The 24,583-nt window shown below is 41.6% G+C and overlaps 1 protein-coding gene across 2 annotated transcripts; it reads right to left on the reverse strand.

Annotated features, from left to right (window-relative positions):
• Window positions 1-1,946: 1,946 nt before the first annotated feature.
• Window positions 1,947-17,336, reverse strand: FUC95A (1,2-alpha-L-fucosidase). Of its 2 annotated transcripts, none has more exons than XR_016076333.1 (10): window positions 16,810-17,333; window positions 16,330-16,475; window positions 14,124-15,028; window positions 8,350-8,482; window positions 7,748-7,906; window positions 4,865-5,089; window positions 4,648-4,749; window positions 4,169-4,304; window positions 2,609-2,808; window positions 1,947-2,496 (listed from the first exon to the last, which is right to left on the reverse strand). XR_016076333.1 is itself a non-coding variant. In XM_010273087.2 (10 exons), exons 1-10 carry the CDS (start codon window positions 17,018-17,020, stop codon window positions 2,166-2,168), a joined length of 2,544 nt encoding a protein of 847 aa, XP_010271389.1. In that variant the 5' UTR covers window positions 17,021-17,336; the 3' UTR covers window positions 1,947-2,165. The 2 variants fall into 2 exon arrangements, 1 of the variants encoding a protein (XP_010271389.1); XM_010273087.2 differs by having other exon boundaries at window positions 2,609-2,804; window positions 16,810-17,336.
• Window positions 17,337-24,583: the final 7,247 nt, after the last annotated feature.

Here is a 24,583-nt window from a genome sequence, read left to right on the forward strand (position 1 = left end):
TTGGATTTGGGTATCCACCATCTACCATTTACCAATTTTCAAACAAACCCTTATAACCCAAAAGGAGAGAAGCTGGGAAGGATCTACGCCTCTGAAAACAATCAGAGAGTCTGTGAGCCGATCCATTGCATATTATAGCAAAAGCAGGAGAAAAAAAAAGGCTTTATTAGCTTAAACTCACTGACAAGACGCTCCCAACAGGAAAAAGAAGGAGAGAGAGAAAGAGGGGGAGAGAGGTGAGGGTAAAATTGGGTTTTAAAAATATATATATTAAGTACTAATGAGTTCTGACAAAATATTAACGGAATTTAATAGTAAAAGTAAAGTTAGTCAATTATTAAAAATAATAAGAGTATGATTAATCAATTTTCAAACAATAAAACAATTAATCAATTAACTAAATCATAATTTAAGAAATTTACCCTTTCAATTTGAACCTCGCCACCGATTTGGTAAAGATGGTTTGAATGTCCAATGCGGACTCGATCCCAAGTCTCCACTCCAACCAGAGAGACTTTAGCAGCAGGACTTAGGAATATCTAGGTCATTTTTGTCATTTAATCAGTTGGTCTATAACACCGTCACAAAACCCATTACCAACGTTGTCAGGTGAAGCCTAAAGTTTGTTTAAAACATAGGTAGGTGGCTTTGTTATTCACCACATGATTTTAAAACCGCCGTTGACCGGGTCAGTCAAGGTACCGGTTCCATTTTAGTGTGAACCGTTATTATACTAAAAAACGTTGAGTTGAGTCAATGAACCATTGACCCAAACAACGGTTTGCAGTCTAATATACTTTATTTAAAATTTCAAAAAAAAAAAAAAACAGGTGGGAAACAAGCAGATCTGAGAGAGAGAGAGAGAGAGAGATCAGGTTCAAAGACGAGCTTTGGCCCCATTTGACATGTCTTTTCGCACGGTCTTTCAACTGCTTACAAGCTGGGAAGACCGAAAATCGGTCTATTCCCATTTGGCACGTGAAAGATCTCGTCACCAAAAGACAGGGCGCCAAAAAGACACGTGAAGCCTATTTTGGACTGATTTTGGGAAACTCCAAATAAAGCTTCCCGCGTCTTCCGCGTTTTAATCTCGTGTGAAAAGACCCAAAATGACACACGGAAAGATGCCCGTTTGCCAAACGGTCTTCGAACTGCCCAGATCTTACGTCAAAAGCTCAATATGTCTATGCGCTACAAGAAGATCTTCTCAAAAAGACTTGCTAAACGGGCCCGAGATCTGTGAGAGAGATCTCAGATTACAGATCTACGAGAGAGGGATCCTACCGCTGCAGGTCACCGTTGTCATTGCCATCACCACTATAAGTCACCTAGACCTCTACCTTTTCCTCATTTCTTCTTCATATTCCATTCTCTTTCTTTCTCTCAACCTTTTTTTCCCCCTTCTCTAAGCCAACAGAGCCCTTTTTGCACTCTCATTCTTATCCCCACCCCTTCTCATTAACATTTATATCCATCTTACCTTAATATTCCAATCCACAGGATAAGATGAGAAATAGGTTCGGTCACTGATTCGTTTTTAAAAACCATGGTTTGACTTGGATGGTCGAACAGCTGACCCAGAAACCAGTGGCCAAAGCAGTTTCATTTCCGGGTTGGTTTTTAAAACCTTGATCCACCATAAAAGGAGGCTGCCCTTCCATAGTTCCATTCCTTCAAGCAAAAGCGTTTCCGCAATGACACGAGGGTTGATGTATTTTCATGTTAAGTAACATTGATTAGGTTTCATTTGAAGATCAAATAGAAGGCAACCAAAAGGCCGCGCCTAGTGGGCTGCCCTTTTTACAAACTTCAATAGATGGGGATGCAGCATTTTTGGCCTTTAGAACAAGCATTTCTTTGACAAAGAAAAGAATGTGCTTACTATAACCCACCCAAATTGAAATACACAAACTATATACGAGAACACTAAAATGACACCGGGTCAATGCACTAATTGCAATGTGATCTTTTTTTGGGTATTATTGCAATGTGGTCAATGCAATAGAATTTTCAAATGGAAAACCAGTCACCAAGAAGAAGAAGAATCTGACTAAATCATCTATGGAATAACTTGTCAGAAAAGAAAAAGTATAAAGAGAAACTGTTTCAGCGGACTTGTTGGCCCAAAATAAAAGGGATAACCTCTTCATGAGATTAAATTGATCTCACCAAACCGAAGAAAGATCTGCTTTAGACAGAATGTTTGTCCTCACACATTTTAGCATTCTGTTGAACGTGTAGACTTTGCCGGATGATATGTTTGCAGTGACAACAGTTCCGTTGTAATGTAATCTCTTATAACAGTTCTGGTTCTTTGACCAGATACCAACTTCATGAAGCTCTCCTTCCTTCCAGCAAATATTAACTGTCACACCACCTCGAGCCTTTAAACCTCTCACACATCCACTTGCCCATTTCTCCCTTGGAAGTGCAGGAAGTAAATACAGGTCCTTTTGAGTGCTCTGAACAAGCATTTCTGCAACTGCTGCCGTAAAACTGATACCAAAAAATGCAAGGTAATCAGCTCCAAGAACATGGGTATCCGGGTTTGGGAGATAATTTCTTCATACATTTCTACTGTTATTGAGAAATAGAGACTGTTGCTTACCCAAAATTTGCATCTATCTGGAAAGGAGGGTGTGCAGTGAACAAGTTGCTATAAAGCCCTCCTTCAAAGTTACTTTCATGGTCAGGATCAACCAAATCAAACAAATGCTTCACCATTTGATACGCATGCTCACTATTCCGAAGACGAGCCCAAAGAGCAATCTTCCATGCAGTTGACCATCCTGGGCCTTTCTCTCCTGTCTCCAGAAGTATTTTTGGGAACACTCGTTAATGATTATAAAAGGAATATTCCGTAAAACAAATTTCAGTTCAACAGAAAATGGTAAAAAACTGATACTGTAGTTAAAATCTTATTTGTTTTTATTTTGGATTTTTCACTTACAGGTTTACAAATGGGACCAATGCAAGGATTCCTCCACTCAAAAAGGAAAAAAAAAAAAAAGAAGAAAAACTCTCCCACCATCTCTGTCTGCAGAATATAGTACCACTATGCTAGTTATAACATTAACTCATACCAAACTATTTCAAAAAAGTGATCCTCATATTTAAAAAAAAGGGGAAAATTATATATATGTGTGTGTGTGTGTGTGTGTATCCCTTGGATTTTCTAACAGTCCTATAAACCTCTCCTGTGTTTTGACTATAACAAAAACCTCCCTCATATTTCTGAAAAAAAGGTGCAAATACCTTCCTTCTGTTAGCTTTCCAGATGGAAAACACTGATGTAATGCATTAAAATTTTTAAAAATACCAGATTTACTCTTGACCAACTTCATTTAGATGTAGATTTACTAAAATACCCCAAAGAGAACAGATTTGCTTCTCTTTATTTCACTTTGGCCTTTTTACCTTACTCTGTCTAAGAAGGTAAAGAGAATTAATATTCTTATAGTTATCAGTTAAAGAGTAAAGTGGAACTTTAAATTGTACACTGTGCTAACTTCCAAGAATTGAAAGTAAAGTGAAATGAAAAGTAAAGGAAGCAAAGAAGAAAAAGTAGAAGAGAGGGAGAGGAGAAAGGGAAGACTAGCAAGGAGAAGTTGAACCAGACTCCCCATATTGTCAACCTAGTATGTATTACCATTCATTAACATTTGAAATTACAACAATGCCCCCAGACAAGTAAAACTGATAAAAGAGAGAAAATAGCAACTAGAAAAAGACAAGTATGCCCCTGTAACTAATTCTAACATACACGATAATGTCTTAACGGTAATAAAGGCAGTTTGGTAACTTCAACGTTTCTGTTACTGAAAAGCTAACAGAAGGGAGGTATCTGCGCCATTTTCAAAACTATAGGGGAGGTTTTTATACTTTTCCCTTTAAAAAAGTATGCTGAGAATGTAGATAGTTCATGTACAATGAGGTGCTATACATAGGAACATTTCTTAAACTCAAGCTCAAGAGGATTTAGACATGGATATACAATAATTACTAAGTATTAACTACCACTTCAAAATTTTTTGACATGATTAGTGTTACATCCAAAATGAACCATGTTAGCTTTAGCTTCCATGAAAATTAGTAGAAAGACATCAAGATTAACTAAATCAGCAATACACAAACAGAGAAATCTTTCTAATAAGTTTCCTGAACAAACCTCTTTTGTAAAGAGTATAGTCAGCAGCCTTACATAGGTCTGGAGTTTTCTCAACAGTTATTGTGTGGCCTGGGAACAAGCCAAACAGGTGTGACAGATGACGATGATTCACTTCTGGGTCTATGAAATCTTCTGCCTGTCATATTGTCAAAGTTGTAGCATTTATGGACTAACAAAGTCAGTTGCTCTTATTATGATTCTCTATATCTGAATGGTGTAACCTGCCACATAGTAAAGAAGGCCACTGATTTGAACACCCTCTATTTTTATAAACAGAACACCCCTTCTTAATTAAGGGTATTGAAAAATACAGCAGCCCTGGTGCTATTTATTACATCTGAATAACTGACAATGTTATTTGCTTTTTGATTCACAGTCCTTGATTGAGACAGGGTGCTTGCTTTATCAAAAACAGGCGGTGCTCAAATCGCAGGCCTAAAAGAAGTTGTAATCGGAAACCTAACCTATCTCTGGCTTACCCATTCCATAATTGACCCATCTCTAGCAATTTTTGTTGGGTAGAGCTTAGGCTGTGCACTCCTAACCTTTGAAATTAGATCATCCTGACTCTTGTCCAAAACCTGATCACAAGAAACTAGAATTTGTTACTGAAACTAATACAAAAGAAACATATAGGAGCAAGATAAAAGAAAGTAGGGCTTCAACAAGTTAGTAGCCTAGTCTCAAGAGAATTACCTCGGCAGCAGAGATAACAGCAGAGAAAATCTCCCTTATGATTGCCATGTCCATAGTTGATGAATAGCTGACACTTGCAGGCTTACCATCTGGGGCAATGAATCTATGTTCTGGAGATGTTGACGGGTTGGTCTCTAAATATCCTTCACGGCCTTCAATCAACCAGTCCAGTAGAAAAGATGCACACCCTTCCAATAAAGGATATGCTTTATGTTCCAAGAAACCCTAAATATGCAGAAAGATAAAACAAGGCAAACTGAAGCTTCTATAGCATGAAGAAAAAAAAAAAAGAAAACTCTACTGCAGGTTTTAAAATAAGTGTGTGAAACCAATGATTGTTCAATCTTCATACACAAGTGATCTTCATCACCTTAAAACACAGTCGGCCTAACCTTTAGCTCTTTTCTCCAGATTTTCAACCATTCCTAAAATGTGGACATTGGACATATGGTGCTGCAACAATGTAGTAATATATCAAACCGCTTTGTCTCTAATACAAGTTTTTTTTTTTTTGACTTAGGGGCATTCCCTCTTTACCAACAACAGGATATCTGAGAACCACGCTCTTTTAGTATACCTACTTTTAAAGATCTACCTGTGACCTAGTACACCTACTCTTTTAGTTTTACCATCACATATCTCAAAAAATAAGGAAAACAAGCCTATGTATCATGTGATGATCATGATGGAACTAGGATTATTTTGAAGGTTTCTAATAGGAAATGATGGTTTTAAAATCAAGGGGCCCAGTATTTTTTAGTAAGAAAAGGCCTTACAAAAAACAAATAAGTATACAAGTAGAGAGACTTTTGGTCATCAAAGAAATCAACTGAATAGAGAGCATTAACCAGCCCAAAAAATCACATACCCCCGCACCCAACCCTCCACACAAAGCCACCAAACAAAAGGTAGCCCCTTGAAGCTATATAAGTGCCACTAAACCAACACTTGAAAGTAACAACTTTACAGAAACACCCAACTCAAAACCAACATGTACCCAAGAAGTCATGACTACAACCATTCCCATCAACAGCACAACCTTTTCTGCTTCATTTCTTTCCCATTCTACCTCAGCCTCTGCCCTAGCACTCTTAGAATTTGCTCACCCCACCTTGAAAACTACTCCCCTACAACTCCACCTTTCTGTTTTTGTCACTGTGCACTACTACTGCTAAACCATCCATTTCAGCCTTTTCTGACCCATACCCCTAGAGATCCATGGCTCCCCACAATCTCTTTCTACAATATTAGAAATCTCAGAAGCCACCTTCTCCACTTTTCTCCTTCAATGCTCTTTGGTAGAGCCTCTGGTAAACTGGCCTTTTCTTAAAATTTTCTTAGATTGCAAGATTAAGTATGTCACAACTCCTGCACAATCACATCAATAGACAAAGGTTTCCCAATATGACGAGCTTCATGCAACTGTACGTCAACCTCCTGTCACCCCTTGTTGGCATCCAATTCAATGGGATTCCCCAATGCAACTTCATGTTCAGCTACATTTAAAAAAGTGAGGAATTATAAGCTAGGCAGAATAGAAAAGGAAAACAGAACACTAGCTGTTATTTTAATTGGATTAAGTAACCATCCAGCCATACTTCTGCAGAAAAATAAAATAAAATAAAACTGCTGGATCATCTTCTGTCTGAAGTCAGCTCTCTAGGGATCAATCTAATCTGTATGGTCTTGATGGTGTACATTTCTCAATTCCTTCCTCACGGTAAACCATGAATTGGGTATGGAACTTTCCATATATACTTGTAGGGGCTTCAAATTCAGTTGATAAACCAAAAACCGAACCGAACCAAACCAAACCAAACCGAATAAGCTAATTCGGGTATCAGTTCGGTTTTTATTTTCTAAAAGAATTGGTTTTCGTTTCCGGTTCGGTTTGATTGAAATTTTCAACCGAACTGAAAACCGAATTAATGCTGTTATTTAGTTAAGTATATTAAACATTATTTTTTTATTTAATACTTTATGCTAATTAATTATTATATTTCCCAATGAACAATTTGTCAATTCCCCATTGGGCTTTAGGCCCATTCTAACTTTTAATTAATAGTAGTTAATTAATTAAAACCATTGGGTCTTGGGGCCATTTTAAGTTTTAATTAATAACACTTAATAAATGCTTATCATTTATGTGGAACCAGGGTCCAACCGAACCAAACCGAACCGAATTTGGTTAGGGTCGGTTTGGTTCTAAAATATAATTTGGTTCGGTTCGGTTATTGGAAATGGTAAAACCGAATAGTCGGTTAGGTCCTTAGTTTGACCCGAATTGACCGATTGTACACCCCTACTTTTATGGGAAGGAGCCGCTCCAAGCTAATATAAGTTGCTTTGCAAATATCCACCCACATATGAACTTGTATAGATTGAAGATGTAATGTTTCACAATGGTGTAACATGAACCAGCTTATGCATATAATGAATTTGGTTTCGAACACTTCTCAATTTCTTTTATTTTGCTTTTGTTTTTTGAAAGTAACCTTTATTTTCCTAAAAGTAGGTATCCCTATAGGATTGTCTATTTTTCAACTGGGATAAAGACTGATTTGGTGCAACTTGAAATTTCTGAAAGTAAAAGGGAATGGACATACAACATGGGTTCAAGTAATGAGGAAAGATTTTTTAGATATCTCATTAACAGAAGGCATCCTTAAGAGCAGATTGGAGGAACTGGATTCCTGCTGCCTATCCATTTAGGTTAGGATAAGGCAGATGATGATGACGGTAGTAACATACATATATTTTTTTTTAAGTTATAGGATTCAATGAAATCTTCAAATCTGAGAATCGATAAAACAAATAGAAATGCACAGAGTTAGAACACCAGGTAAAGCAATAACTTGGAATGTGAACAGTTCAGTATCCCACCTTGTCCATTGTAAAAGTGTAATGCTCCCATAGATGTGTGCAAAGCCATGCTCCACCCATTGGCCAAAAGGCCCAAACAGGATCACCTCGATCTGGGGATGTTTTTGCCCATATGTCTGAAACTTGGTGTACCACCCAACCACTTGTTTCATAGTTGATCTGTTAAGCAATCAAGATTAAACATAATTAGACCATAAAGAATGTATCAAGACTTTCTAAAAAATATTCACAGTGCATGCTTACAATTCATCTTCTTCCTTAGCCTTTTTTCTCAAGGCATCAATCATGCAATCAAAATGTTGCATTGTTTGTAGTGGGAGGATGACTAGAAAAGATCTAAAACTACATGACCCTTTCGACATGAGGACTAATAATTTTGGCCCTGGAACTTCCCATACCTATACATCTCTTACCTTGCTAATCTGGAAGAGAACCTGATGGTTTACTGTTTAAACCCTTAAAAACTTGAGTTGCTGGTAGACATGCTTTCCAAGTCCAATGTGGACTTTTGCTGGTGCTAAAACTACTTATGCAGAAAATGAAAAGATAAAGCAAAGAGAGTGCAACCGAATATAAGGTGCATAATGAAAAAGAAAACTTACCCGTGCTGTTTTACTTCCATTGACTGACAAAGAAGAAATGTAATCAAACAAGGGCTCTTGGCACTCACTAAGGTTGCAAGAAAGGGAAGGCCAGTAATTCATTTGAAGATTGATATTCAAGTGAGGAGCACAACTGAAAAACAAAAATGTAATGTATCCATAAACTCTTCATAGTATATGCCTCCACAAGGTGCAAAAATAATAAATAAAGAAAAATGTTAGAACCCAAGAAGAAAGGTGCAATAAAATGGATAATGCAAAATAGAAAAAGTATTAAGTGCAAAGATACAAATAGTCAGCCACCCAGCCACTTTTTTGTTCATGTTTGAAAGTTGATATACAATGACCTGATGCAGACATAAGAACAGAAAAAGAAACCTGGAGAAAGAAATCAGCTTTCTATTGATTCATCATGTCAACAAAACACTCTTGGCCAAAAAGAAGAGAACAAGAATAATCTTAGAGGTGTCCAGAATAATTGACCCCCACCTTCTTATATATTAAAAGATATGTACAATTACAAGAATGCTGATATAGGGCTGAAAGAGAGAAAAGAAAATAAAGAATACAAATAATATAATATACAATAGGGACTATACTAATAAGATACATCAAGTCACAGAATCTCCACACTCTCCCCCTCAAACTGATGCATAGACATAACATCAGTTTGCCTATAAGAAAAAGGTGTCGAACTATAGTCATAACCTTGGTGAAGATATCAGCAATCTACATGTCGAGGCTACATGAGGAAGCAATATAGATCCAATAGTGAAAAGATCTCGGGTAAAGTGGAAGTCCACCTTGATGTGCTTGGTCCTCTCATGGAAGACATGGTTAGATGCAATCTTGATAGCACTCGTACTGTCTGCATAGAGAGGAATTGGAGTAGGAATGTTATGGACCCGGGAATAGGATCTCGTCACGGGTCGGTCCATGGGGAAAAGCTCCTGTTTTCCCTTGTTCCTCCCCTTCTTAAATGAACCTATCTTGGCGTCCTAGAGGGTGATTTGTCCAAGAGATCACCGAACTCTCCTTTTACTCTCTTTCTTGACTGGAAATTTGATATCTTTATTCAATAATTTCAGCTCCTTAAATAGGAGATTACAAGAGGTAAGAGTCCTCCTTGTAGGAAGACTCCTTGATAACTAAACTGCTTACAGATAAGATAGATAAGACTCCTAGATAAGACTAACTAAACTGCTTACAGATAAGATAGATAAGACTCCTAGATAAGACTCCCTACTCAAGAAGGATAAAAACTCCCTAAGATAAATCAGATTCTATACTAATCCTTATTGGAACAGATAAGATAAGAGTAAGAAAGCAGATAAGATAAGGATAAGGTAAGATGAACTGTGGCTAGCTAGATAATCTGATGAGGGTCCCACGTTACTGCTGCTGCCGGCGGCGGTACTTCTTCCCCACGAATGCGTCCATAACAAGGAATCTAAATACCAAGATTCATAAAGAGATATTGTAACCAAACAACCTCATTGCAAACAGAAGACATTGCCCTATACTTTACTTTAGTGGAAGACTTGGAGACTGTTTGTTGTTTCTTACACTTCCAAGAGATGAGTGAATCACCCATAAAGACACGTCACCTAGGAGTAGACCTACGGGTGTCAAGACAACCAGCCCAATCTGCATTGGCATATGCTCTCAATTGAATAGAGGAGGAGAAAAATCGTCCCTAAGAAGTTGTGCCTCTAACATACCGAATGATGCGATGAACAATAGTCATATGAGGCTGAAGAGAAGTAGAAACGGATTGGCTAACAACCTAAAGAGCATGAGAAATATTAGGCCGAGTCATAGTGAGATAAATAAGAGACCCCACAAGCTAGCGATACAAGGTAGCATTGGGAAGCAATGGACCTTTAGATTTAGATAACTTAACATTCAGCTCCATAGGTGTATCAACATGCTTCTCATCAGTAATACCAACAAGTTTAACAAGGTTAGTGGCATATTTTTGCTGATAAACAAAATACCCTCGATCATTACGATGAACTTCCAGTCCCATGAAATAGGTGAGAGGGCCCAAGTCCTTCATGTGAAAGGAATTATGAAGTAATGACTTCAATTCACGAATACCTTCATCATCATTCCCAGTCAACAACATGTCTCAACATACAATAGGAGAATGGTAATACCCCAAAGTCGTAGCTTAACAAAGAGAGAGTGATCAAAGGAACTCTAGCTATATCAACAACTACAACATCTCCAAAGCGTTCAAACCATGCCTGGGGAGCTTTAGACCATATAGAGATTTTTTAAAGCGACATACTTCAGAAGAATTATTGCAGTATCCAGGAGGAGGCTTCATGTAATTGTCTCCTTCAACTGACCATGAAGAAAGGCATTCTTCACATCTAATTGGCGTATGGTCCAAGATTTGGCAGCAGACAATGCTAAGAAAACATAAACTGTGGTGATCTTTGCAACAGAAGCAAAGGTTTCTTCATAGTCGATGCCATACTCCTAACTATATCCTTGGGCAACTAAACAAGCCTTGTATCGATCAAAATATCCATCAGATTTCAGCTTGATGTTGTAACCCAATGGCTCCCAACAATGGAGGCATTTGGAGGAAAAAGCATAAGGTCCCAAGTGTCATTCTCATGTAAAGCATGAATCTTTGCATCCATGGCTTCCTTCCAATATCCGTGGAAGATAAGACAATAGACAAAGAACTATTGTTTAAAGGAAAACCATAGTGGTCAGGAGGTCTAGATATACAAGTAAAACAGAGAAGAGGAACATTGGTAAGAGGAATATCTGAAATAGTGGTATCACTTTAGATATGATCTTATACAAACTCCCAATCAAGTTAATCGATCTAAAGTCCTTAGGTTGAATTGTCGGAACCCTCTTTGGGACCAAGGCTATAAAAGTAGCATTTGCACCCGCATTTATTTTCCCTCTTTCAAATCAAGCTAACCAATCTAAAGTCCTTAAGGTTGAATTGTCGGAACCCTCTTCGGGACCAAGGCTATAAAAGTAGCATTTGCACCCACATTTATTTTCCCTCTTTCAAAGAACTCCAAGAAGACATCCACCAAATTATCACCTAAAATACACCAACAATCTTGATAAAAAGCCATAGTGAAACCATCTGGGCCCGGGGCTTTTGATCTTTCCATAGAGAAAATTGCCTTCTTTATTTTCTGAACCTCAAAAGGCCTCTCTAGGGGTTCCAACAAATCCCTTTCTCTAGCAAGCCACTCAAAGTTGACTAGAGTCTCTCTCACTATTGGGACTGTCATAAATGGATTTAAAATGCTCCACAAAGGCTTTTGCAATATCTTCCTCTCTTGTCAACACTACACCATTCCATTCCAAGCTTACAACTTCTCCCTCTTCCTTCCATTTTCCAAATTATGAAAAAAATTACTTGTATTACCATTTCCTTCCTTCAACCACTTGCACCTTGATTTTTGTCTCCAGCTTATCTCTTATTTTCTAAGAATTTCTTCAAAGTCCTGTTTCAACTTCCATCTCTCTTCCCTTTCTTCAAGCCTCAAACTTCTCTTTGTTTCAACAACATTAAGCTCTTGAATCCTTTTTAATAATAACCTCCTTATTGTCTTCGATAATCTTTCCAAGCTTTGGTCTTGGCTTTCAACTTCCGAAGCTTCTTGTAGAACCTATAACCTTTCCACCTAAACACCACTTGGTCCTCTTCCCACTATTCTTTCACTTTCTTTTGAAAGTTTAGGTGTAGCAACTACATGTTTTCAAACCTAAAAGGGCAAGGCCCTCCTAATCTTTTTTGTGACAATCTAACTAGGCAATGATCCGAAATAGGTCTAGGTAAGGCCCTCATCACCAAGCCACTCCACACTTCCTCCTAGTCTGAGGAGAATAAGAATTTGTCGAGCATACAACAAAGGGGTTCTTCCTAAAAATTCGACCAGGTATAATCAACTTGCAACATCGACAACTCCTCCAACTCAAAAGAATCTACAAAAGAGTTGAATTTCCTCATACTTGAGGTGACCTTGTGGTTGGGGTTATTTGTTTCACTGACAAATCTAATGACATTGAAATCCCCTCCCAAGCACCACGGACCCTCACACAAACCCTTATAGCTGCTAACTCCTCCCTTTCTCTATACGAGTTTGGCCCATAAACATTTGTTAAGGCCCATTCTAGTCCATCATCTCTTCTTCTTAATTTAATTGTGACCGTAAAGTTACCAATTAACTCTTTCGTATAGTCTCATTCCTCAATTTTCCTTATTGTAATAATTCCCCCGAGGCCCCCCAAGATTGTGCAAAAGCCCAACTCAGCCCTCTAGACAACCAAATACTTCTCACCCACCATCTCCTGTCCACCTTTGTTAATTTTGATTCTTGAATTAAAACAACCAATGCAATGGATCGGCTCACACACTCTTCTTTTCCTAGAGCTTCCCAAACCCCTTACGTTCCAACTAATAATCTTCATTGAGAAACCTCTTAATCTCAACCCTAAAATCCCCTTTTGCTAGACTGACTACCTCCCCTTTCTCCCAGAACACCCCTTGTCATAGTCCACTCCACTTCACTTAGTGTCTTCTTCCTCCTTTTAGGTGTCCCTCCTTCAAGCTTATTCTTAGATTGCTCTTGGTCTACAACCCTTTTCTTTTTCTGACTCTTCCACCTCTTCTTCCACTTTGCTGATTTTTCTCCTGTAGTTATCCCTTCGCCCTCCCTTCCCCTTGCCCAGGTACTAGGAATTAGAGTGTCACCCTCCTCTTCCTTTTCAAGGTTCACCCCTAATTCCTCCTCTACCAGAAGTCTAAAATTCTGCAAGATTAAACCCCAAATCCTTTCTCCCTCCACAGAATCATTCACAGCCTCCACACTCTGTTACTTCTAGGGAATCACTAGGACAGACAGCTTTTGGATGAGAACCGGCTTCACCTGCAGGCTGAGACGAAACAACAGCTGGGGAAGGGACAGGTTAGCATCAAAACATTGAGGAAAATCAGAAGACTGACAAACCATACCAGAAATACCAATAACCGAATTGTTACCAGTTGTGTCTAAGTTCTGAGGGATTTTGCTGGGTGAAGCCTCCTCAGGATCAACCTGCATCGCACTAACTGAACCATTCTAAAAAATGGGTGTATATGGACCTGGTTATTCAACAATGAAATCAATCCATTCTAAAAAATGAGCATACCTTGCATGGGTAACAGCAAAAAATATGTCCATCCATATTCTCTTCCAATTTGCAATGGTGAGAACTGAGCCAATATCCCATTATGCTTTAATGAAGGGCTTAGGTTACCATCTTTATGGCCTTCAAGTTATAAATCAACTCAAGTAAGACTCACAGTTATGATTCTCATAGGTCTAGGATCCCTTGAGAAGCATGGTCTCTGGCACCTAGATTGACCCTCATTTAACTGGATTTAGAGCTCGGTTAATTCAACTGCTGATAGGCTTGGTAAGGATGGAATATCAAGGAGTAGGCTGTTTCCAGCTTCATCTTTACGAGGATTATCTTTACATTAATTTGATTATGATGCATATGTTAGGTTCAGGAGCACAGCAAATTTGAACTTTGAAGAGTTCATTATGGTAGTCCAACAAGTATGTACAACACTGCACTAATAAATGCAAAGTATTCAAAATCCATCCTTTGACCATGATATAGCATCTCACATATAAACAAAGCAACATTATTTATTTTTTATTTTTTGATAATTGAAACAAAGCAACATTATAAGCATATGGATATACAGATTGAGAGTAAGATAGGTAAGGAGCATAACATACTCCCATGCTGGCTCAATATCCTTGTTCCATATTCCCTGTAGGTTTGATGCCTGAGTTCCAGGCCTTGAAGAAGAAATAAGCAAGTACCGACCATACTGGAACTGAAGCTCCACCAAAGAAGGATCCTCATCTGTTTGGAAGGACTTCACTCTTTCTGCAGTTGAAATTCGACCATCATTCTTCATCCCACAAAATGCATTGCCCTTGGCATTTCTGGAGCTTTTTGAAAGCTGAAGTGTGACACGGTGAAATAGATTCTGGTAATCATCCAAATGATGTGAATAAAGATCAGAATATGATATATTCCTAATTGACGTCAGTGTGTTAAGAGCCTCCAAATTAGGATCCTTTTTTGAATCAGAAGGTTTGGTGAATGGCCCATCATATGAAGATGCAGCCACCAGAAGCAAAATAGCCCAGTTGGTACCCTCAATCTTCAACTTCCTATCATTCAAAACATGTATTGTTCCCATGCCATCACTAATCTGCAAATCAAGAATTGCAGAGAATTGAATTCCCTTCGGATCATCATTTACATTAGCTTCAGGTGAAATCCTTCCCTCTGGATTACCATTTATATTAGCTCTAGGTGGAACCCTTTTACCAGGACAACTTCCTTCCAGGATAATTTGATTCTTCCCACTTACGTATGAATGATGATGTAACTTGCTGTCTAGGAATACTGTAAAGGAAAGAGACCCTGCTTTGCTTGCAGAAATCTTTGTCACTATTACTTGATTTGGATATGAGCTAAAATGTTCCCTTGTGAATTCTACATTGTTCACAACATACTTCACTTTTACTGTTGCAGTATCCAAATCGAGCTCTCTCTGATAAGTTTCTACATCATATGTAGCATGGGAGTCATCAAACTCTAGCTTGACATCACCTAGAGGCTGGTAAACCTTCACCACCACAAGAAAATGTTAGCATCTAAGACGTTGAAGCACTCTTTCAGGAATAGTCCAATAAGATCAATATGACATGAAACATGATTCTAATGAATTATAAATTTTGGGAAGTCAAGCTTATAAACTTTTCAATAATAATGAAAACTAGAAAAGTAGCAAAAATTCACAATCTCAATGTCACAAGTAGACAGGCTAGATATAAAATAATAGAGTCGATTTCCAACATTTCACAAAATAAAATGGAGATCAATCTCAAATATACAAATAAACTTTCTGCAAATCATTGCAATAAGTCCAATGAGCTGAATACTTTGCATAACCCTTCAGCAAACCCTTCAGCAATAAGTCCAATGTGCTGAATACTTTGCATAAAAATCCTTAAAAGTTTTCCTTGTAAACTCCTCTCCCCAAAGATAAAACAAACCCAAAGTTTTACTTACCTCCACCTCTATGTTCACCAATGTCTCCACATCCAATGATCTTCTGATTTCATGAGTTTTATTGATAACAACAATCTTTTATGAGTAAAATAATCATTAACAATACGCCACATGGCTTCCCAACCTCACACTGACTGATTTTTCTTTCCATTAAACCCTAAATTCACCCCTGAGACTACAAAAAGGGTCATTACGTGATGCAGTGTTTTAAAAGCACAAGGCACAAAAAAGAAAAAAAAACACAAGGGATTTTTTTTTTTGCTCCCAAGGTGCAAGACAACAAGGTGAGGCACAAAATTTTCAAAAAAGTATAAAACAGAATAACCCTTGTACAAGTAGGGGCTATACAGTGGGAATATATAAGTATTCATTGTATCATCAGTTTTTGAATGTTTCCAAAACGATTTCCAAAACCAGAGAGAATTATAATTCCTTCCTCTAAAAAGTTTATGATTAACCATCCATGAATGGACCATTCCTACTTGTACATTCCATTGCATTCAAAGTGACAAGCAACATATTTTTGATAGATAAATTGATTGTTACAATTCAAATCAATAATGGAGTATATAAGGACTGATAATTTAGCAGTGGATATGGCTTTAAATGGAACTGATTGATGATTAGTGAAACAGGACTAATGTTCTAGATATTCTAATAGGAAGTCTAAAACCGATGGACTTACAAGATCTTAACTATGTTATAGCGTCATATCTACTGAGAAAAAGGAAATACAGAGTCATGTCAACTGCAATTATTATAGCGTCATATCTACTGAGAAAAAGGAAATACAGAGTCATGTCAACTGCAATTATCCACAGGAACAACTAAAATGAAGAGAAAGAAGAATCATACATCAGAGGGACTGTCTGATAACTTGAAAGCTTCTTGAGTAGCTTCAGCGTATTGGCCTTTATCGACAAGTTCTCTGACCTGTGATAGTGCCTGCGGAGCATTTGGATTTGTGTAGTTCCCAGGCACCCCAGTCCAAAGAGTGTCATCTAAACAGTAAGTGAACAATAACCCATCAGCGTCACTTACAAATACGATAGAGAGCAGCAGCGATTGCGAAAAGTAAGCATCATTAGTCGGCATTTACAGTAAGTAGAATTCAAGAGTTGAAAACTCTAAGGATCATAAGCATTTTTAGCAGGGCATTATCGAGTCGCATTGATGTGGCACCAATGAATAATATAAAAATGGCATTCCAAATTTCCAAATATTATAAAACAAATGAAAATGATGATACCAATGTAATAATAGAAATAACAATGACAAACTAAAATCTTTTATTTATTTTTATCCTATGATACAATTGGAGAAGGATGTAGGTACCATTGAGCTGCAATGTCTCGGAGGCGACGCCGCCCCAGACCATGGCACCAAGGCGGCCATTGCCGATGGGCAAGGCATCAGTCCAGTGCTTAGCAGGCTCAAAGAACCGAAGCTTGAGAGGTTGAGAATTATCCATTTCCTTCAAATTTGGACTCCAGAAATCTGCGTCGGTGGGACGCCGCACCAGAACCCAGTCCCCTTGGTCTTCCATGAAAACCAAACGAAATGGGGCACTGTTAAAACGAGGAAGCGGACGATTAAAGTGGTATTAAGATGGGAAACCCCATTTACTGTTTGTATATTGGTCTCGTCCGTGAAGAGATAGAAAAGAAGGAAACAAAACAAACAGGTGACCAAATGACAGAAATAGAATGGGCCATCCTGCTCCACATTCACACTACACGTACCACCACTGTGTCACTGACAGAGGCTTTCTTCTTCCCTAATCACTTTAGTTACGCTTCAAAGCCTATACAAATCTCGCTTTTTACTGCAGCGTACGTGCTTCTTTTTAGTAGCCTGTTTGCAGATTTGCAGGTTCGACTTGAGACTTAAGTAGACCCCATCTCCGACTGTAGCGAAGGGATGGTCTTCCGTCTTCGGACCATCGCATCCACTGATCCACGGCTGGACTGGAAGTGGACTCATGCACTGGTCCATCAACACCATCATACGTAAGCATGATTACATGTGGCGAAATCGAATGGTTTGGATAGGCAATGAGATGACGAGAATTCAATTCAAATGGACAAGAGACAAGACACGAGAAGAGAGGAGGAAACTGTTTCATCATGCATTCTCAACCGAAAGATCAAAGGATGGAATTAGGCCACGTGGCAAGGCTAGGAGATTCTCTCATCCTGTTTTGTTGACATTTATCTATAAGGTAGTAGGGTACACATCCGGGAAGGATGGTGGAAGCAAACTTATGTCTGCCTGGGTGCTGGCCTGCTGGGACCCACAGAATTAAATATTTTTCGTTTAAAACAAATTAATTAACATGAAAAGTTAAGACTTAACCTACCTATCTATAATCTAAATCAAGGGATGTAAAGTGTAATAATTGTTTATTTTTGTCATAACATAAAAATAATAATATCAGACCTCGGAACCGAGGAAATCCTGTCACGCAATGTCGTAATAAATTAATTAATAATTTCTCTCAAAAAATTAAATAAATAAATAAATAATAATAATAATATAAATTAGTGACTACTGTAATATTTGTCGCAAAAGTCCGGTGATACACTTGGCCGTTGGCTCGTGACAGCATCATAGCATGAGCATCTTCCTTGAGATCACTCCACACTTCCACAGACCATTGGACCTCGGGCAGGATCAATGTTGCCCGACTCAGGTTGGATCAGGCGGTCTGACCAAATTTAACCGTGAGCCAGTGCAATGAAGTCTTGAGAGAAGTCAGAAGGTTGAGCTAAAGTTATTAATAAATTTTGTGAAATTTTTTAGGCTCTCTATTCGTTGCCAGTGCAAATATGAATTGGAAAAAAAAATTTCACCTGATTTGGTTGTACTTTCCTTCTAAAAAAACTATGACTTGCACTCATGTTTGAAACAAAAATTTGTGTAAAAAAAAATCTTATTTATTTGCACCACCTTTCTCCTACTTTACTTCTCTCTCATACAAAGTTGAGTAACACATCAGCATTTTTCCTACATCATTTTAAGTTTATATTTGTGCCCCACATGCACATCTCAGCATGTATTAGGATTTAGAAAAATAAAGAAAATATTCTTAATACACAGTTGGAATGTGTTATGGGACGCGTTATGTGAGACGCCAATGTGATCTCCATCACTCCCAAATAAATAACCCCCTTCCCACCTAGGGGTGCAGCTTGGGTGGGAACAAGCCGAGCCTGGATTAATTCACCCACAATTTTACATTTTTCAGTCCTCAGGTTATGTTTGGCTTTTTTATTTTTTTTGGGATAGACCCACTTCAACTACATACATGCATATATGCATATATAGATGTATAAAAACAACATGGCCTGGATCGGGCTGGGCCAAGGGTTTTTGGCCCTTGGGTCATGTCAGGCCCAACATGGCCCATGTCACCGCCCAATACATCATTATAGCATTTTTTTTCAATTTCATGTAATCATTTTATATTTTTATTGTATGAATTGATTATTCATATAGATAAAATTTTAAGATGATTTTTTTCAGATTATTGTTACTGATGAGGGCAGATTTGGCCCTCCAGTGAAATTGCGACACGTTGTCACAAGTGACTCCTTCGCCGCGCCATCAAACACCTACAGTGAGCCATCCGAGTGCCAACTGCGTGCCTTCATGGTGTCAACATGTGTGTCATGGGTGGGCTTTACTTGTATTTTGTAAGGGGGACCGCCAATGGCGTTATTGTAATTACTTAGTATGCTTTTCCATCATTTTGATGTTTCCTATTGTCACTCCCCCAAAAGCTTAACGTACTCTTTGAGGGGAGGTAGGTAGTTGAGTGAGCTCATAAGCGTGTAAAGGTTAAGCACGAGATCCCCTCGACACTGTACTGTGTGCTTGTGCTTACCACTGATTAATGCAATACAAGTAGCCTTTTGCTAATTCGTGTGCCTTCTTGTTGCCTTTGTGTGTGTGTTTGGTTTGTTTCGTAGGCTTACTCGCCCATTTCGAGTGCCGCACGGGGCCCCAACGATTACCCCCGTGACAACGTGGCACCTCGTGACAACTAGGCAAGCCCCCAGGCAACAACTTACCAAGTTGGTCCCCCCCCGGGCACCGGTCTGGCTGGCCTGGCGCGACCTGGCGCGGCCTGCACGCGACTTGGCGCGACCTGGCCGAATCAGCCTGCCACATGCGCCGACCTGGCAACCTGGCCCGGACACAGGCGCCGACCTAGCAATCTGGCCCGGACACAGGCGCTGACCTGGCAATCTGGCCCGGACACAGGCGCCGACCTGACAACATGACCCGGACACAGGCGCCGACCTGATGACCTGACCTGGACACAGGCGCCAACCTGGCAACCTGGCCGGACACCGACCCGCCGACTGACACAGGCGCCGACCTGGCAACCTGGCCCGGACACCGATCCGCCGACTGACACAGGCGCCGACCTGGCAACCTGGCTCGGACACTGACCCGCCGACAGACAGGCGCCGGCCTGGCAACCTGGCCCGGACACCGACCCGTCGACTGACAGGCGCCGACCTGACAACCTGGCCTAGGCGCCGACCTGACAACCTGGCCTAGGCGCCGACCTAGCCGCCTGGCACAAGCGCCAACCTAACAACCTCGAGGAGTTCATCACCGTACCCCGGTTCTGACGGGATATGACGTCTTACCATTTGAAGGCTTTTCACCCACCTAACCCGCGAGGGCACCACTATATAAGGACTCCGACCCCCAAAGCCAGAGGGGAGAAAAAGGGTATGGTAACCCCCGCTCTCTAGCTCTCTCATTTCTCTCCAAGCCCTCTGTAATCAGAATGCTAACTTAGGCATTGGAGAGTCCCCGCCGAGAAAATACCCCCGGGTCCTCTGATTCAGTTCCCGCAGGTCCCTCAGCTCCCGCCGTCTACAAAGGAGAGAAAATCACCTCACGCGGGGGGTAGTCGGGTAGCGCTGCACCAGGGAGCTCCACCATCCTCTGAGTTGCAGACCGCCTAGGAGCAAGTCAAGTGACGAGTTCGCCACCAAGGAGCACTACCAGGCAGTTCGCCATCAGGAAGTTCGCCACCAGGGAGCACTGCCAGGCAGTTCGCCACCAGGGAGCACTGCCGGGCAGTTCGCCCCCAGGCAGTTCGCCATCAGGGAGCCCTGTCGGGCAGTTCGTCACTAGGCAGTTCGCCACCAGGCAGTTCGCCACCAGGGAGCACTGCCGGGCAGTTCGCCATCAGGCAGTTCGCCACCAGGGAGCACTGCCGGGCAGTTCGCCACCAGGCAGTTCGCCATCAGGCAGTTCGTCACCGGACAGTTCGTCACCAGGCAGTTCGCCATTAGGCAGCGCCACCAGGCAGTTCGCCATCAGGCAGTTCGCCACCAGGCAGTTCGCCCCTAGGCAGTTCGCCACCAGGGAGCATCACCAGGCAGTTCTCCCCCAGGCAGTTCTCCCCCAGGAAGTTCGCCACCAAGTAGCTCATCACCATGGCACGTCACCACCAGGTCAAACACGAGGTACTTAGCCAAAAAAATTTTACACATCCCAAAAAATGATACGTGACCAAAAACGGTTACATCAATTGGCACCGTCTGTGGGAATACGCTACGAAAAGCTAAGTTCTCATCCTACAAAAGCTAAGTTCTCATCCTACCAAAGCTAAGTCCTCACTTTTTTGAAGATATCACTTCATAGTTTACATTTTTTATGAACTCAAAAACTATGCAGGGGGCTAACAGACTAAGTAGCTCTACCAACCTTACTTTCGATACAGATGATGCCTCATCAGTCCTCTTCGTAAGGTCCCCCTACAAAGATGAGCTCTTCGTGGCTTCCGCGGGAGTTGACGGCCAACAGATTACATAGGCGCCCTTACCGGTCGAGCCTTCCAAGGCTCCCGTGTGAGCTGGCAACCTAAAGTTAGTAGTGCTGCCCCCAAAGGTCGAGCCCCTAGTAGCTTCTTGTAGGAGTGGGTGACCGGCATTATGAAGCTGATGCAGCACAATCATAGCTCGACACCTCACAGGCAAAGCCTACGGGCCACATTACTGCTTAAGACCCGGTCGCCTCTCCGACACGGGCAAAAATAAAAAAAAGTAGACTATGAGTCACTCCCAAAGCCTGCGGGCCACACTATTGCTAAATATCCAATCACTTTCTCAACAGGAACAAAATCAGCAAAAGTGAACTATAAGTAGCCCCAGAGCCTAAGGGCTACACTACTGAAACCGGCGGAGACCCCCTCGTCTTACTGGCAGCTCGCCACATACAGGCAGCTCCCAAAGCCTAAGGAATTGGATCAAAACTTACTAGCTCGTCGACTTACAGGCCAAAAGAAATCTACTCCCTTCGCTGAGTTACTCTCAGCTCGGGAGTGGGGGGCAATTGATGAGGGCAGATTTGGCCCTCTAGTGAAATTGTGACACGTGGCACCTCGTGACAACTAGGCAAGCCCCCAGGCAACAACTTACCAAGTTGGTCCCCCCCCGGGCACCGGTCTGGCTGGCCTGGCGCGACCTGGTGCGGCCTGCGCGCGACCTGCGCGACCTGGCCGGATCAGCCTGCCACATGCGCCGACCTGGCAACCTGGCCTGGACACAGGCGCCGACCTGGCAATCTGGCCTGGACACAGGCGCCGACCTGACAACATGACCCGGACACAGGCGCCGACCTGATGACCTGACCCGGACACAGGCGCCGACCTGGCAACATGGCCGGACACCGACCCGCCGACTGACACAGGCGCCGACCTGGCAACCTGGCCCGGACACCGACCCGCCGACTGACACAGGCGCCGACCTGGCAACCTAGCCCGGACACCGACCCGCCGACTGACACAGGCGCCGACCTGGCAACCTGGCCCGGACACCGACCCGCCGACAGACAGGCGCCGGCCTGGCAACCTGGCCCGGACACCGACCCGTCGACTGACAGGCGCCGACCTAACAACCTGGCCCCGGCGCCGACCTGGCCGCCTGGCACAAGCGCCAGCCTAACAACCTCGAGGAGTTCATCACCGTACCCCGGTTCTGACGGGATATGACGTCTTACCATTTGAAGGCTTTTCACCCACCAAACCCGCGAGGGCACCACTATATAAGGACTCCGACCCCCAAAGCCAGAGGGGAGAAAAAGGGTATGGTAACCCCCGCTCTCTAGCTCTCTCATTTCTCTCCAAGCCCTCTGTAATCAGAATGCTAACTTAGGCATCAGAGAGTCCCCGCCGGGAAAATACCCCCGGGTCCTCTGATTCAGTTCTCGCATGTCCCTCAGCTCCCGCCGTCTACAAAGGAGAGAAAATCACCTCACGCGGGGGGTAGTCGGGTAGCGCTGCACCAAGGAGCTCCACCATCCTCTGAGTTGCAGACCGCGTAGGAGCAAGTCAAGTGACGAGTTCGCCACCAGGGAGCACTACCAGGCAGTTCGCCATCAGGCAGTTCGCCACCAGGGAGCACTGCCGGGCAATTCGCCACCGGGCAGTTCGCCATCAGGCAGTTCACCACCAGGGAGCACTGCCGGGCAGTTCGCCACCAGGCAGTTCGCCATCAGGCAGTTCGTCACCGGGCAGTTCGTCACCAGGCAGTTCGCCATTAGGCAGCGCCACCAGGCAGTTCGCCATCAAGCAGTTCGCCACCAGGCAGTTCACCATCAGGCAGTTCGCTACCAGGCAGTTCGCCACCAGGGAGCATCACCAGGCAGTTCGCCACCAGGCAGTTCTCCCCCAAGAAGTTTGCCACCAAGTAGCTCATCACCAAGGCACATCACCACCAGGTCAAACACGAGGTACTTAGCCAAAAAAATTTTACACATCCCAAAAAATGGTACGTGACCAAAAACGGTTACATCAGTTACAACCATTGAATTCGTCATTTTTTCCTTCAACTTTTCATTATCTTTTATATATATATATATATATATATATATATATTTTAATTTTTGTTTTTCTAAGCGAAAACCAAAAAAGGAAAAATGAAATAATACAGGTCAGCCTGGCCCAAGGCCCGTGAGCTACGGGCTGGGCTTGTGTTGGGCGCCACCCAATCTACGTAGGCCATGCATATATGTATACATTTTTTTTGGTAAACATACATGCATACATAATACGTATGCATTTATATCAATTTTTGGTATGGGTTGATTGACCAAACCAAGCCCGACTTGGGCCTAGGCCCACCTAAGTGCATCAAATTTCAGTGTGGGCGCTCAATCTCATGCTTAGGCCTTAGGCCTAATTCTTAGGGTTGGGCGTTGGTTGAGCTTAAACCCATCCCTACATACCCATCCAACTTGCCCACTATTCCTACCTCCATTCTCTTTCATATAAGTGGGGTTTATTTCATTTCACTTCTCACAGACAAATAAAACGTATATGGTTAGCTTATTTACAATCCCATACATCTACACCAAAGCGAATGACATGGTTTTAAAAACCGATCCAAAAATGAAACCACTTTGACCATTGGTTCCCAGGTCAAATAATTTGACCATCTAATCCAAACCCCAATCAAACTATCTTTTTGTCCAAGCCCGGACCTAGAGATAGGGGTGAGCATAATTTGGTAAACCGAAAAATCGAACCAAAATTTTGGTTTCAGTCTAATTGGTTCAGTTTTTCAGACGGGTTCGATTTTGAAATTTGGTTATTAGATATTTCAGTTTTCGGTTTCAGTTCTCATAGTTGATAAATTGGTTAACCGAAAAAACAATTTATTTTTATATTTTTATAATTCATAAATAAATATATATATATATATATATATATATATATATATATATATATATATTGTGAACCTTGTGGTCCTTGTTGCATATTGATGAGGGCGGATTTGCCCCTCCAGTCACATCGTGACACGTGGCATCTTGGAATAGCTGGATGACACATGGACACCACCTAAGCGATGATTTGGAGTCCTAAATCACGGTTCGTCTTCACTCTGACCTAGCGATTTAAACCACAACTTAGGCTGACTATGAGCACCTCATCTAGGGCTACCTTTAGCACCTCGTCACTGGCCGATGTGACATTGACGCAAAGAGCGACCTCCCTCGAGGGCTTGCCGACCTGATTGAGGTCCAGGAGGCGACTTGCGAGTTGTGCTCGCCGACAAATTCGGTATGCATATCCTAACACTCC

The sequence above is a fragment of the Nelumbo nucifera genome, chromosome 5 (assembly GCF_055504915.1).
Source record: "Nelumbo nucifera cultivar China Antique chromosome 5, China Antique-T2T, whole genome shotgun sequence".
Lineage (NCBI taxonomy): Eukaryota > Viridiplantae > Streptophyta > Magnoliopsida > Proteales > Nelumbonaceae > Nelumbo > Nelumbo nucifera.

Excerpts from the sequence above, each read along its gene's own strand:
- FUC95A (XM_010273087.2), bottom strand. The coding sequence starts at position 17,020 with ATGGAAGACCAAGGGGACTGGGTTCTGGTGCGGCGTCCCACCGACGCA. Across the intron at positions 5,090-7,747 it reads ACACTTTTACAATGGACAAG|GGTTTCTTGGAACATAAAGC; the intron begins GTGGGATACTGA and ends CTGCATATTTAG. Across the intron at positions 2,497-2,608 it reads CAGATAGATGCAAATTTTGG|TTTTACGGCAGCAGTTGCAG; the intron begins GTAAGCAACAGT and ends TTTTGGTATCAG.